Genomic DNA, 16,153 nt, shown 5'->3' on the forward strand with positions numbered 1-16,153 from the left:
CCTGCTCTCTGAGAGCACTCGTCAACAACTCGGTATAAAGGAAATCAAACTCCTTACGTACAGCTGCTACCGAAACCATTGGTTTTCGGAAAAAGCAAAAGAACAGTTGGTATGATGAGGAGTGGCGTGTCGTGGCGAATAACAGAAGTTTCAAGACCAAAGCATACTCTTGTAGAGCCCCCAGAGGTGATCTAGTGCCAGATGCCAAAAGAATTCTGAAATTATGGGGGGGAATGGCAGTGAAAGCAAAACACCAGGACATGGTGAAACCGATTCCCCAATCGATGATGTTGTCTGAAGAAGAACAAAGCGGATGGGGCCGATGGATTGGCGGCCGAGCTATTGAAATACGGCAGCGAAGATCTGTTTAGCAACTTGCATCAAGTTCTTTGTATTAAGCAATGACAAGCTTGTATTGGCTCAAAAAGAACCAAGTTTGAGGGCAATAATAAAGATTTATAATAAAATATGTGAAAATGTTGTTTTTTTTTGTGTCAGTTAGGGTAAATTTGATCAGATGGTATTCTACTGAAATGAAAAGCCCTTAGCACGTATTAGAAACTTAAATTGCTGGCGTCTCTTAAGCACATCGGAACTTATACAGAATTTAACTGTATGTGTGTTTCAGTAAATACTTCCATGTAAACTCATTGAGAGTCACTTATAAGCTGGCGAGAGCTCCTAAGAGTACGAGTGCCAAAGCTGACACTGAGCCACTTTAATATTATATATTCTGTATATGGTATATGTAGGATTGAACATAACACCACCATCAACCGAGGGCAAACCAGTAAAGCTAACAAACACATCGAGCAACCAACTGATAAACCAACCTACCCACCAGCCACACGCAATTTTAGACCAATTAAAAACTCATTTAACTTTTCACTAAGAACGCCAACAACAACTGCTAAAACAAAAAGAACAAAAAAGAAATGAAAAAAAGAAACTCGAACGCATCAACTAATACCACTTGAAAAGCGCAACACAAATGCATTTGATACTAATGAGCGGTGTAGAAGATCAAGAGGAAGCGAAACGACAAGTGGGGGTGTTACGAATGTCTATAAAAAGAGTAAGGATACATACATAAGTCAATTAGTGAGTGAAGCATTAGATGCGACACAAGTGAAAAAGAACTCAAGGTGCTAGGAAAAAATTAGATAATATATAAAGAAAACGAAGAGAAGGTTAAATTCATCTCTATCAGGATGTACTGGTGATGAATTTACTGCTACTGTAATGTTAGCCTTTAGAAATTTATGGTAAATTGCATTAATGGCGTCATGTTTACACCAGCACTTATGGTAATTACATGGGTATTCCTATCACTCTCATTAGAAGAAAATTAAATACAAAATTATAACAGACATTTTAGAAAAAAAATATAATATAAATCTTAAATTTAACGGCAAACAAATACAAAACTATATTCCAAAATATCGAAAATTATGTGTGAACGAAGCTTAAAACAGGTGCTTTTGGAATTTTGAACTCGATTTTTTTTTTTTTAATTCTGTTATTATATGTCTTTGGTCGGTGGAAATTCTATTATCTGTATGCTCCTCAACGGTGCTGACTGGGTAAGAGACTTTGTTGCTTTCACAGTTAAGGATTGGTAATGAGTATATCTCCTTCTGCTATGGAAGAGGAAGCTTTGCTACACTCTCCAGGGGAAGCCAAAGGTCCTATGTCGGCGAAGATAAAACTCAGTAAGAAGGGGTTGAAGGCGAAAATGATATATAAAGCGACGGCCAACTAAATGTCCACTAAATGTTTAGTTGCAATTCTAAACGTCTCGGGCTGTAGCAGGTGCCAACATGATAGCCAAGAGACATTTACTTTTTTGCACCCTTAGATAAATTACTCAACTTTCTATGGTTCGGGCTATTAATGGGATTAAGATCCTAAATATAAGAACGACGCCTCACTGATATAGGTAAGGGAGGTGGTTGCGCTGTTCTAGAAATAGTTGAGCGCAGTTGTATTCCGTCTATTCCGAAGGCCAAAGTGTTGATACCGCGCACGATACAACCGGAAAAAGCACTACAGATTCTCAAAAACCAAATTTCTGATGTGCTGACAGGAGATTGGAAGATGCTGCAGGTCACCAACTTCAGCAAAGAGAATTGCAGCAAAAATTACATCATCCAAATAAAGAAGTCGGCGAAGGACACTTCTGTCCAGTTTTATCTAAGTAGAGATACTATTCTCTATAGCTGTTTTTGACAGATCACGCTGAGTCGCGACAAGCTGTCATGTTATTTTTCTTCAGTATTGTTTGGCATTTCATCATGGAAAGACGCCTGAACAAGGCTTACAAATCGTTCAACTTTATTAAGAAAATTCACATTCTGTAAAGAATGTATTTCACTCAGCTTATACATAGTCATCTTGAAACCCATCATTCATTATTAGATAGTATTCGACCGAATAGACCACGTCCAGCAAGCAGTGAAGAAAATAGAGCAGCCGTAGCTGAGAGTGGACACGAAGGCCGTGGAGAGTCGATTGCGCCCCATTCGCAGTAATTCGGTCTGACGTATCGAATGGTAAGCTTTGCTCTATGTGCTCATGAAAAGTTCCAAGAAGATTCGACATTTTCGAGCCAAATTTTGTTCAGCGATGGGGTCCATTTCTGACTCAATGGGTATGTAAACAAGTAAAATCGCCGCATTAGGAACGAATTGAAGAGATTCAAGAGCTACCATTTCATCCAGAAAAAACAGCGGTTTGGTTTGGTTTGTAGGACATTGGAATCATCGGTCCATATTTTTTCAAAAGATATGACGGTGAGAAGGTAACCGCCAATGGCTCGCGCCAACGACTATTTCATACCGGTAATTGTAGCACATGATCTTGTTGACATTTGGTTTTAATAAAATTTCAGGTTTTGGGCCGTTAAAATTTTTCCTGTGGGGATATGTAAAATCGAAAGTCTATGAGGACAATCCCGCATGGATTCAGGCCTTGGAGCAAAACATCATGCTTGTCATTGGCCAGTTACAAGTCCAAATGCTCGAATGAGTCATCGAAAATTGAACTCAACGAACGGACCATCTGACACGTATCCACGGGCAACATTAGAAAGATGTAGTCTTCAAAAAATAAATGCCAAAGACTGTCCTTTCGAATGATATTATTCCCCATTAAATATAAACTTTATGTGGTTTTTTCTTTAAAAAAGTAGGGAACATCGAAATGAATCGCCCTTTCGAAGTCATCATAGATATCCTTCGATATCCAAGATAGCGAGAACTATATGAAAAAAACGTTGACATACTGTGTGACTATTTCTGGTTGTATAAGTACTAAGTTTGATCCCCTTAACCCTTAAGTGACATTCCACATATTACTATTTAACTTTTGTGAATTATCAAATTACAGGAATTTACGAGAACTTGTTCATTAGCATATGGTATGATATTTCTAGCCAGTTATCTGAATTGAACTCTAATATCATACAAAAACCACTGAACTGAAAATTATCCGGAATAAAAATTTACAAATTCATATCACTACTACCAAGCATATAAAATAAAAAAGGAGAGATAAATATAGTGTACATAGAAGCCAGGTGCATGTCAGTCCCCACCAAAACGCTTTGTTATGTTTGTTGGTGGCTTTTTGCCGCCGGATGTGTGCCACTTTTCTCAACCCACGAACCTTAAACAACACTTGTACGCTGTGAGCGTCAAGGTGCACAAAAAACAGCTGTTCACATACACACAGACTCACACGTATGTATGAAGAGTGTATACACTCATATGTATCCAAAGTGTGTGTACTGAGCTCTTACTCTGGCATGTGTGCATATGCAAGCGCACAAGTGCAGCAATTGCTGCCAGAGTAGCAAGGGTATTAATTATAAAAGACCAACAACAAATACAACTTTGCAACTTTGTTAACTAGGAAAAGCATATACAAACACATATCCGTTTTAACTTTTTAGCTTTGTATTTGCCTCACGTTACTCCACTCTATTCTACTTCACCCTGCCTTGACGTCAGTCTTTTTCCCTTCCGGTCCGCTTGCCTGTCTGTTGACGTAACCGACTTTTGTAGTTATCTTGTCATCAGAAAATGCAGCAACTAGTTTAATAGCACTACAGCAACAACAAATGTAATGCATTTGAGTGAAATAAAAATTATATGGGCAAGCAACAACAAGTGACACGTATAACGATAAAAAGGAAGGTGTACCGTAGCACTGCGGGGAATAATAATTACCAGAGCTAATAACATTGTAAAACTTTGCAAAAGTGCGAAATGCAATGAATATAAAATTAACATACTTACGTACACATAAGGAAATTAATATTGAGCGTTAAGTCTCATGTATTTGTACATATGTATGTACTGATTTGCGGTTAGGAGAAGAGAAATAAAAATTTAACACTTGAATTTGTAAAATTTCCAAAAGCAATGTATGGTTTTTGCAATTTGCCCTTTTACAATGTACATATATTTCTTTCTGCACACATAATTCTTAAACTCTCGCAATTAATCTAATCATATATCGGATGATTTCGGTTTGGCTGTCGAGACTCTTTTCTTAGATGGTTATGAGGTTATTATACGACGATTTTAATATGTATGTGGGATATATCCCTCAATTTCTAATTTTTATGAGGTTTTGAATTTACGACCTTAACAATACACATATAATACATTTGTTCCATCTGATCAAATTTGAGTCGGACTGATCCATTTAATCTGTACAAGCAAACCAATTGATAATTTAATAGATTGGTAAACCATTTTTACCCAATGTACAAAGCTGAAGTGGGAAGCGGGACGCATTTGCAGATAAACATGAGAGAGGCCGAAATGCGTGAGTGTGAAGAGCTTAACAAGCTGGCCGACAGGGGTAATGCCCGCAAATTCTACGAAAACATGCGGCGACTAACAGAAAGTTTCAAGACCACTGTATGCTCATGTAGAACCTCCAGGTGATCTAGTGACTGATGCCTAGAGCATATTAAAATTATGGAGGTAACGGCCTGCTCAATGGCAATGAAAACATATCACCACGAAAAGGCGAACCCGATTCCCCAATCGATGATGATGGAGTAGACGCTGCATTGACCGACCGAGAAGAAGTTCAAATAGCAATTACCCGTCTAAAGAACAAGAAAACGGCGGGGACGAGCTATTCAAATACGGCGGCGAAGAACTGATAAGGAGCATGCATCAACATCTTTTAAGAATTGGAAAATCTTTTTAGAATGGAAATTAAATCTGCGCCAACTACCGTGGGATAAGCCACCTCGATATCACATAGAAGGTTCTATCGAGAGTACTGTGTGAAAGATTAAAGCCCACCGTCAACGAACTGATTGGACCTGACAACTGAACCAGATATTCACCATGCGCCAAATCGTGGAAAAGACCCGTGAAAAGAGAAAGGGAGCTGCCTTTATACCGCAATGTCTGAATTTGGTGTCCCTGCAAAACTACGTTGAGCAATACCAAAAGCTCCGTCAGGATCGGGAAGAATCCCTCCGAGCCATTCGATATCAGACAAGGCGACTCCCTATCGTGCGACTTCTTTAATCTACTGCTGGAGAAAATAATTCGAGCTGCAGAGCTTCTATTAAGATTAAGAGACAGCGGCTACGATGGATAGGTCATGTCGTCCGAATAGATGAAAATACTCCAGCTTTGAAACTATTCGACGCAGTAAGAGGAAGACCTCCACTCCGTTGGAGAGATCAGGTGGAGAAGAACCTGGCTGCATTTGGTATCTCTAGTTGAAGCCAAATTGCGAAAAAGAGAAATGACTGGCGCGCTGTTGTAAACTCGGCTATAACAGTGAAAGCAGTGTCTATGCCAATAAAGAAAAAGCAGAAGCAAATGGCGCACCGAAAAAAATCAAAATTTGTTTAAGGCATTTAAGATCATTCCAACCGAGGCTTTTAAGAAGTTTAAAAAAATTGGATTAAGCGTTGGCATGCTTATATGTATTGGGACAAAAGAAGTTTCTTTTGAAGGCAATAAAAAAATGTATAATAGAATACTACAAAGGGTTTTTTGTTTTGTCAGTCCTGGTCAAATTTGATGGTATCATCTTTATTTCTGATGACAGCTTCAACAGCAGTGAATTTTGAGGTTGGCCAAAAAGTCAGAGAAGACCGTCATTTATAGTACTTCTTTAACTGAAAACTGCTCGATCAGGGCAAGACAAAAAATAGTTATATGAATATTTTTAGATAGGTATTAGATAGGTATTGTGTAAAGCGACAGATCCCAAAAATTGCAAATTAGAAGTATTTTCAAAACATTCGAAAAAGTAAAAAAAAAATGTGATTTTTTCGTCGGAAAATATTACATTTCAGAATTCTTCCCTCTAAAATTTATATGTATTTTTCTGGCTCACGGAAAGTATATTTAATGAGGTATTCAGTTTTAAATAGCGTTTCTATCACTACAAAACACTTGCTTATTTACAGGTAAGCGTTTAATTTATCGCTTAACCCTGTCATCAATGTGACTTGGCCTGCCACTACGCTTCGTCTGACCATAGGAATCCGAGTTTTCCAAGAAATTTGCAGTAGTATTTCTGTATCTAGTTACTCTAGACACTATTTCTGGTATTGTAACTCCTTTTTCATGCACTTCTCTTATCAAACCACATTCCTTGACTGATAAAATTCGTTCCTTCTTATTAAAAATCAACTTTTACTTCCCTTCCATATTTACTTAAACAACTTATGAGTTTTTTTAACCAGCGTTTAATTACTTATACATAATTATTTCCAATGACAAAGCGTTCCCATCACGCAAAATTGAGATAACGGGACTAAAAGGGGCGAATAGAGTAGAATTTCGCTGAAGCATTCTAAAAATACATAGATGTCAATCGAAGACAATTGCATACCAACAATACATTTTTAATTGAAATAGAGAAATTAAGCAATAATAACACAAAAACAGAACTATGATTCTCTTCACTGAGGTATGTTACATCATTTCATAGAAAACAGCAGAAGGTGAGAAAATATTATTTATATTATAAACGTATTTATTTGTACACACAACTGCGGAGATGTGCTTATGTTTAACATAAAAATATATAAAAGAAAGTTCACATAAATAAAATAATAAGTTCCAGGCGCAGCTAGCAGACCCTTACAAACAAAAAAGTCAACAGACTTTCTGAGCATAAAACGCAAGGTGTAATGCTAGTACTTAACTGTAGAAGGCACTTTCCAGACAGCCAGCTCTACATGTTTGCACATGTTAACTTTTTGCTTTCTTTGTCAGTCGTAATGTGTATGTATAAAGGTGTATTTGCCGGTTTGTTGTAGGCGTTAAGTTTAAATTAACTCGCTCGCGTACGCCACGCCGGTTCAAGGATCAACTTTGGCGCGCAAAGCCACTTATTCAACCAACAGCAGACGATGTCACAACTAAGTCAAGTTGTGGTGAAGTTAGTTCGCTCTTCTACACGCGAGATCAAACGCTGAATACACATAAGTTTAAAATACTAGGTATATTGTAGGTATAATAAATGACTTGCTAAAGTAGTCATAAATTAATAGCGACTTAAAGTTTTGATAGTAATGAATTAAAGTAAACGTTTGCTTAGTATTCTAGTAATGATCAGCAAGAAGTTATCTTTGAACGCCCAAAATTATATTACAATTTTACAGTATTTCCGCTCTTGAAAAAGGGACTCAAAACAAAAGAATGACATGATGTTGGAAAATCGCTGAAATTTCCACACACTAGAAAAGAATCAATGAAATCGCATTGTCAGTGATTGAAGAAAATGTACGCACAAAAATTCACCAATATTACTTACATATATACACATATACATCCATACAAACTTAGATACACACAGGCATGTGGCAAGAGATTGCTCTCTTTTGCAATTCAAATTGTCAGCTGGGCAATGGCATTTACAACAACAAACGTTGGTATGTACGCTCACAGAATTGAAATGAAGCTATGTATAAGGCAAAGAAAAATACCGTTGAAACTTTGAAGCGCGAAATAATTTAACACGTGTGTACACAAAAATGTTCAAAAACGGAAACCATACAAATATGTACGTATTTAGTATGTTCACACACATTCAGGGGCAAAAATATCTGTTCGCTAAAGGGATGAGTGACAAAAAGAAGCACCAAAAACAAACGCGAGAAAAACGAAAAATCCACATTTTTTACTCTGAAATCTATGAATACTGTTTTTATTAATTTAATGAAACACTGAATATTAAAAAAAAAAAACTTTTTATAGCAGGATTCAAAATTTAAATTTTCGACCAAAATGTTGTGATAAATATAATTGAAAAAATATTAATCGTTAGAATATGTAAGTTTATCCACCACTTTTCTGGAGTAGTGAAGATTATAGCTTAGTGCGAGCTCGAGGTCAAAATATTAGAACATAAAGGCTTCACGCCTGCGAAAATGTAAACTCAAATCAATTTTTTGTTAATTTTTAAACAAAATATGTATTTTAAATCTGGTATTTTAGATAATTTTTTTATTTATTTTTCAACCCGGTATTTGCTATTGAAAATTTATTTTACATTCAGATAATTGCAATTAAAAATTTGCATTTTATTTTTAACTAAGATTTTCGGAATTTCAAAAAATTACAAAAATTAAATTATAGTACATTAAACTATTTTATTTAGTAATACCGAAAATCTTACTCAAAAATAGTTCTTGATCTTAAATACGGAATTGAAAGATAAAAAATTATTTTTCATCCAAAACTTTTAATTTAAAAAGAAATTGTTTTAAAATTAAAATTTTTTACGTTTACGCACTTTTTATTCCATTATTTAAAGAAAAAAAATGGCAACATATTTCAGCTCTTTTTTGTGTTACTTATTTTTAATTAATTAATAGTAGTGTTTTAGTGAAAAATTCATGTGTAAATTGTTCCTTTTATATCCTTTTTTATTCTAGTTTTTAATGTAATAACAAATTTTTTTATTTACTATTAAATTAAAAAATAAAAATTTCAATTTTTAATCTCCAACATCTTGAATTAAAAATTAAAAATTTAAACCCGAATATGGAAATAAAAATTGAAAATTTTTTTTAAATCCAAAATTTTTGAATCAAAAAACTCGATACCTGGTAACACTTAATATTATAAACGAATTTCAATATTAATTAGAAAATATACATGTGAAAATTATCAGTTTAAATATTATATTAATTAACTAAATTAAAATATTTATAAACATTTATTATAACTTACTTCATTAAGGTATTTCCAAATATGCTCTTCACCTGCAACCACGTATTCATTAGAAATATCACTGACACAACAACAAATGATAGTTCGTAATCGAAGACATGCATACATGCATATGTTTATATTAACACTTAACAAGAAGTTTCTTTGTTATATTCCTTGCACAACATAAAATATGAAAACAGTTTTTGCAAAAAATCGCTGGCAACGGAAACGTCAAACCTGCACGGAAATGAAGTAAAATAATGAAATGCAAAATAGCGAATCAGAAATGCAACAACATGCCAGCGGTGCAAATTCTCACAACCAGAAAAGTTGATCTACAATCATTTAACTCATTGTGTTGCAGTTGTTGTGTATTTTCACATGTTAAAGCAAATTATTGCAATATGAAATCTATAAATCGTTATCCTTTAGCATTTGGCTAAAAAGCCTCACTCTCAAGGCCACTCCACTTTTAGGTTAGAAATGCACACACAACTGCCACGGAGCCTGTTGATCTTTTATATACTTTTAATTGATTGCAAATAACACTACATGCTCATTTTACTATTCAACCATACTCTAAAGAGTTTATATGCACACCGAACGATTAAATTCTTTAAAATTAATACAATTTTAACACGACGCGCACTTGAAAAAATTATAGCGGTTTAAAATCACGCCACTAACTGAAAATGTCAAAATAACTGCGGAAGTAGAAGGAAAAAGGAAGAAATGATATAAAGCTGTCAACACAAGCAGCACTGTAGCACATTGACGGACAACAAATTATGCGTCGTGTTATTATTTCTTTAGGAAATAGCGAAAAAGCCGAATAATTTATTACCAAAAATTGTTTTCTTTATAGAAAATAACGCCGACTTTGCTTTGAGTAAGACGTTTGTTACATAAAATTTTAAAATATATTCAACAAATTTCGAAAATTTCAAATTGGGAAATACATTTTTGCGTTGGCAATGCTTTACCTGACGTTTCATAGTTGTCAATGAATTTTCAACGGTCGAACTAGCAGAACAGCAGCAGCAAATTAAAATCATCAATTTTATTCGCGTTAAGTATATAAATAAGCTAATAAACGGTTTTAAAACATAGCAAAGTGAGATTTAAGTCAGATTCATATCGCTGGTGAACATAAACATTTATCTTTTCATTGAAGAGCAAAAATCAATATCAGTGACGTGAAAAACGAAAATTTTATAATGGAAAGCAAAACAACACCCAAAACGCTTTGGTATTCGCTGCAGTAGAAAAGTCCCACGAACTGACGCAAACGTCGTATCTTATCGATGACGTTTTTATACAAACAAAACAGAGTGTAAAAATTACTAAAAATAGCAACAAAAGAAAAGTACACTGAAATATTTATAATTGTAGTTAGAGTGGGATATTAGTAACAGTAAGGAAGATGAACACTGATCCGGCAATGTCGTCTAAGTCAACGACGCTATCGTCGTTAAATAGTATACCAACGATATCAGCGGCTGTTTCCAGCTCAGGATTATTAGGAAGTGTAGTCTCAGATAATGATATGCGAGATGGAGAAATATCTTTAAATACAATTGAAATAGTGCAACGAAAATTCAAAGACAACGAAAAAGTCTTATCGGTAAGCAAAATTTGTATTTATAATTGTACACAAGTTATTAAAATTTTTTCTTTAAGATTTTTGAAGCCTATCAAATTATTGGACAAGAGCATCGAAGTCGCTTGTTGGCGTTAGTAGTGTCAGTGGCAGGCGGCACCTACGCAGTTTTCTCCCTTGCAACAGCGCGCTTACCGCCACGCAACGTCAATGACTTGTCCATTGATAAGATTTTCGCGTTAAATGAAACTTTTCAAATAGGCAGTGGTAAATATCTGTGATTTGTACATGTACATGTATGTATGTGTTCAAATTAACATGAAACTAATGTGTGCTCACAAATTCAGATAAAAAGGGTTCCATATCGCAATTGCAATTCGATCTAAAAACAGCCGATGAGGCGGCCGTGAAATATTTCTACTACCCAATCATATCAGCCGAGGGCGCATCTGATTTCGAAACGTTTCATGCGCAAATCATATCAGCTAAATTTTCAATGACACACTCAACCGCGGCAACGGAATCGATTTTGAGTTATAGTTGGCTGAACGATTACCGACAAATCGGCGAAGTGAAGCAGGAGTTGAAACGACGTGAAAATGAATATATTGTTTTCAAGGATTTTATGTACGTTTTTAGCTATAATACATTTTCTTTTAATATTGTTATTTATATTTTTTAGTGTATATTGTGGCACTTGGAATGTAAATAACAAACCATATAGTGACAGTCCATTGCACTTGTGGCTATCAAATGGTGAGCAACCAGCCGACATATATGCCATTGCGCTACAAGAGCTGGATACATCAGCTAAAGCCATTACTTTCAGCGAAAATCGCCCTGACCCCATGTGGATGTGAGTTTTATCTAATAAAATACCTACCATTTTGATGATAATGATTCATTAATCTATCGTTATAATGCAGAAGTAAAATGCTATCAAGTTTACACAAAGATGGCGAATATGAGGAGTTAACTAGCGTACGTCTCGTAGGCATGATGTTAACAATCATCATACGTAAACAATTACGGCCATATATTGCCCGTTGTCGAGTCAAAACAGTAGCGCGCGGCGTTTTCAACACACTGGGCAACAAAGGCGGCGTTGCGGTGAGCATACAACTAAATGAAGGCAACCTCTGCTTTGTAAACTCACATTTAGCTGCTCATATGGCTTTCGTTGAGGCACGCAATGAAGATTATGCGGGTATCGTACGTGGTTTAGTGTTCGATGATGATCTAAAACGTACCATTAATGATCACGAGTGAGTAAAGGATAAAATAAGTGCAAAGATCTGCATTTTTATGGTTTTCTTTTTTCACAGGCACATCTTTTGGATTGGTGACTTAAATTATCGCATTGAAGAGCCGCCAGGCTTACAATTGCCATGTAATCGCGCTTCACCAAACGCTTACGATGTACTTATGAAATATGATCAGTTACGCATTGAAATGGGTAAAGGCAATTGCTTTGATGGTTACAGTGAAGGGCGTATCAAATTTCGACCCACCTACAAGTACGATGTAGGCACTGATAATTTTGACAGCAGGTGCGTAATTTAATGCTAAATTACATGATTTTATGTTCTTTACATTTTGTTCACGTTTTCAGTGAGAAACAACGCGCGCCAGCATACTGCGATCGTGTGCTATGGAAAGGTGTGCGTATTGAGCAGTTGGCTTACAATAGTATTATGGAGATACGACAGAGTGATCACAAGCCTGTTTATGCAATATTTCGGGTAAAAATCAAAACCAAAGATGAGAAGCGTTACAAACGCATACACGAAGAAGTCTTGAAGCTGGTTGATAAACGTGAAAATGAGAATCAACCACAAATAAGTGTCGATAAAACCGTGCTCGATTTTGGTGTCGTACGTTTCAACGAGTTGTCCGTATGTGATTTCACTGTCTCGAATAACTGTCAAATGCCGGTGGAGTTTATGTTCAAAGTCAAAGACCCACCATTGAATGATATATGCGAAAAGTGGTTGCAAGTCGAACCGCGTGCCGAAACGCTAATGACCGATAGCACCAAGCGTGTACGCGTTAAATTGCTGGCAGATGTGCGTTCCATAACGGGCTTGTTGAAGAAAATACGCACGACCAATTGGAAATTCGATTTCGACATATTGATATTGCATGTAAAAAACGGACCAGATATGTTTTTGACGGTCACCGGCGAGTACAAGCCAAGTTGTTTTGGTCTTTCGGTGGAAACGCTTTGTCGCACCAATCAACCGCTAAACACGTATACGCAAGCGCAAATTAAAGATTTGGTAAGTAATGCTATGCTAAGCAAAATAAGTTGTTAATTTCTTGTTTAACCGCATAAACTCGACTTTCAGATGAATGATGATTCACCGGAATTCCGTGTGACAATGCCACGCGAGTTTTTCTTCCTCATCGACTATCTGCACAAGCAGGGCAATAAAGTGGAAGGTGCTTTCGAAACATTGGAATATAAACATGCGCGCAGCTTGCAATTTAACGTTATACGCGATTGGTTGGACACATGGTCGAGCGAGGAATTTCGTAAGTAAACGCATGTTTTGCAATGTTCCTTTCTACAAAACATTACAGTAAATTTTTCTTTGGGCAAATTAGCCGGTACGCCACAAGCAGCTGCTGAGGCGCTACTCATGCTATTAGACTTGCCCGAAAAGCCCTTACTTGATCCTTTTGTCGAAGATTTATTGCAAACAAATACGGCCGCAGAAGCCATGGAGTTGATATCATTGCTGAGCTCACCGCGCCGCAATGTCTTCGTGCATTTATGCATGTTTCTACGCCAAGGCATAGAGCGGCAGTACTATAATTTACAGCACGTCGGTATGTACACACGCTAACCACGCAAAATAAAGTTGAAAAAAACTTATTTTAATTTGAAAAAATTAAAAACCAAAAAAAATTAAAAAATAATAAAAAATAAAAAAACATAAAAAGTACAAAAAAGTCAAAAATAAGTTTAAAAAATTTAAATTAAGTCAAATTTTATTTTAAATAAAATTAAAAAGAAGTCAAATAAAATTATATATTAAAAAAATAATAATTCTAAAAAAATTTAAATAAAAAAAAATAAAAAAAACTTGTAAACAAATAAAAAAATCAAAATATTAAAAAATCCATTGATTATTTACCATTTGCATTTTTTGCTCCCACAGCCAGCGTGTTCGGGCGTGTATTGCTGCGCAGCACCGCACACGCAGGTCGCGATTTTTATCGTGAGACTCGATGTCGCGATTTCATGCATCGCTTCATATCCAGCGACATTGGCGGCACATTGTCGACAGGTATTACCGATAGCAGCGGTATCAGCGGCGTAGACGGTGGCGCTAGTGGCGGCAGTAGTAATGGCGGCGGCGGTGGCGATGGCAGTAACACTGCTCGTATTAATGCAATTAATTAGATTTAATGTATATGTACTTGTATATGCTATTGCTATTTTTTTGTTGTCAGCAATTATTTGTACTATGTATTATTTTAATTTTGCTTCTCTATAGTTATTTAATGCTTAAGTTTATGTTTTCTGTTTTAATGCAATATATAACGGTTTATTTGCATGTCAAATTGTTGCAAGTTGCGGTATTCGCTTGCTACTCACACATCTGTGCACGATAGCATTTGTCATGAATTTATTTCTTTAAAACGATTATCGCGTATTATTAAATTAACAACAACATTTACGTGTCTAAGGTTGATGAGAATGATTACTTAATGCTCTGCTATTAATTTAAACGCTTAATGAAATAGAAATGTTAACGAATTTCGAATTCGCGCTAAGCAAAAATATATATATTAAAAATATATATATATAAAAAAAGGATATGAAATTTTTAAAATTTATAAAATATTTACAGCGAAGCATTTAGAAATGTACTGCGCTTGTACTTCTCTGAAGAACATATACACTCAATGTCTAATATATACAACAAAATCTCACGACGCTTAAGGTCTATAAAAACATTAGTGTTCTATATACTGTAGGAAGTAGCGATTTGTATTTTTTTTTGTTTTGGCATTTAGCTAAACCGCAAAAGCAATAACTACGTGAAATCGGATAATGTAATTGCCTTATTTGCACGTCTATATTATTTGCGGTCTGAACTTACATATATTCCACGTCTTTGCTGCATTTAAGCGGAGTTTCTGCCTAAATGTTGTGCTGGTTGAGTAAACAAACGTACACACATACATATGAATTTTTGTGAAAAATAATAAGAGTTAATAATGAACGCCGTACGTTTGAAAAATACAATTTTTAGAGCTTATATACATTAGCCATAAGTTGATGATAGCTAATTGTCGGTTTGTTAATATGTTTGTCTTAGTGTTGAATAATAATTGAAATTATTACAAAGTGCAAAATATCGAAATAAAAATGTATGTATATTAACCGAATGATTTTTATTTTAATTTTTTTTTAAACGATACAAATAAATAAAATTAAATTTGACTTAAAAATATTAATAAAAAAACAATCAAATATAAATGAATAAATGTATGTAGTTTCTTTTAAAATTTTTTGAAAGCAAAAAAAAATAAAACCCTTGGAAAGAAATATTGAACAGATAAACATATTTAGAAGACAAACTCATAAATAATACCCTTCACAAACAAAAATGTTTTCATAGAAAAACTTGAGTTTTATTTTTATCGATCGGTTTTGTATAATAGCTATAGTGACACGATCTGAACTATTTCTTTGGAGATTACTTTATTACCTTAGACAATATTCGATGCCAAATTACTTGAAAATATCACGTCAAATGAGAATGTTTTCCATATAAGCACCTGACTCCGATCGTTCAGTTTTTACGGCAGCTATATGCTATAGTGATCCGATCGAAGATTCCACCATTGCCTTAGGCAATAATACGTGCCAAATTATTTGGAGATATCTTCCATAGGAGAATTTGATTTCGATCGTTCAGTTTGCACGGCAAACACTATATGCTATAGTGATTCGTTATAGCTGATTCCAACAAATGAGCAGTTTCTTAGAGAGAAAAGGATGTGTGAAAATTTTGAAATCAATATCTCAAAAACTTAGGGACTATTTCGCCAGTCGCCGGACTGACATGGTAAAATCCACTCAGCTCTTCACACTACTCGTTTATATATACAAATTTACATTTTATAGGGTCTCCGAAGTTTCCTTCTGGTTGTTTCAACTTTCTTAACAAACTTAATACACCTGGTTCAGAGTATAAAAATTGCACTTTGTACCGCCGAAGGTATATACTCCAATGTTTAAGATGAAATAAAAATCTATGCTGGTTCTATGGTGATAATCGAAGATTTTACACTCTTCATTACAAAGAGCTGGATGGCTCATTTATTC

The 16,153-nt window shown here is 35.1% G+C and overlaps 1 protein-coding gene across 2 annotated transcripts; it reads left to right on the forward strand.

Annotated features, from left to right (window-relative positions):
* Positions 1–10,220: 10,220 nt before the first annotated feature.
* On the forward strand, positions 10,221–15,205 carry LOC120774413 (type II inositol 1,4,5-trisphosphate 5-phosphatase). 2 transcript variants are annotated; one of them, XM_040104039.1, is made up of 12 exons: positions 10,221–10,323; positions 10,384–10,542; positions 10,602–10,833; positions 10,890–11,076; positions 11,157–11,436; positions 11,492–11,665; positions 11,736–12,074; positions 12,135–12,359; positions 12,422–13,088; positions 13,158–13,344; positions 13,417–13,641; positions 13,974–15,205. In XM_040104039.1, the coding sequence occupies exons 3-12, from the start codon at positions 10,633–10,635 to the stop codon at positions 14,216–14,218; spliced, it is 2,730 nt and encodes a 909-aa protein (XP_039959973.1). In that variant the 5' UTR covers positions 10,221–10,323; positions 10,384–10,542; positions 10,602–10,632; the 3' UTR covers positions 14,219–15,205. The 2 variants fall into 2 exon arrangements, with proteins under 2 accessions (XP_039959973.1, XP_039959972.1); XM_040104038.1 differs by having other exon boundaries at positions 10,221–10,542.
* The last annotated feature ends 948 nt before the right edge of the window (positions 15,206–16,153 follow it).

This window comes from Bactrocera tryoni, chromosome 4, assembly GCF_016617805.1.
Source record: "Bactrocera tryoni isolate S06 chromosome 4, CSIRO_BtryS06_freeze2, whole genome shotgun sequence".
In the NCBI taxonomy this organism is placed as follows: Eukaryota; Metazoa; Arthropoda; class Insecta; order Diptera; family Tephritidae; genus Bactrocera; species Bactrocera tryoni.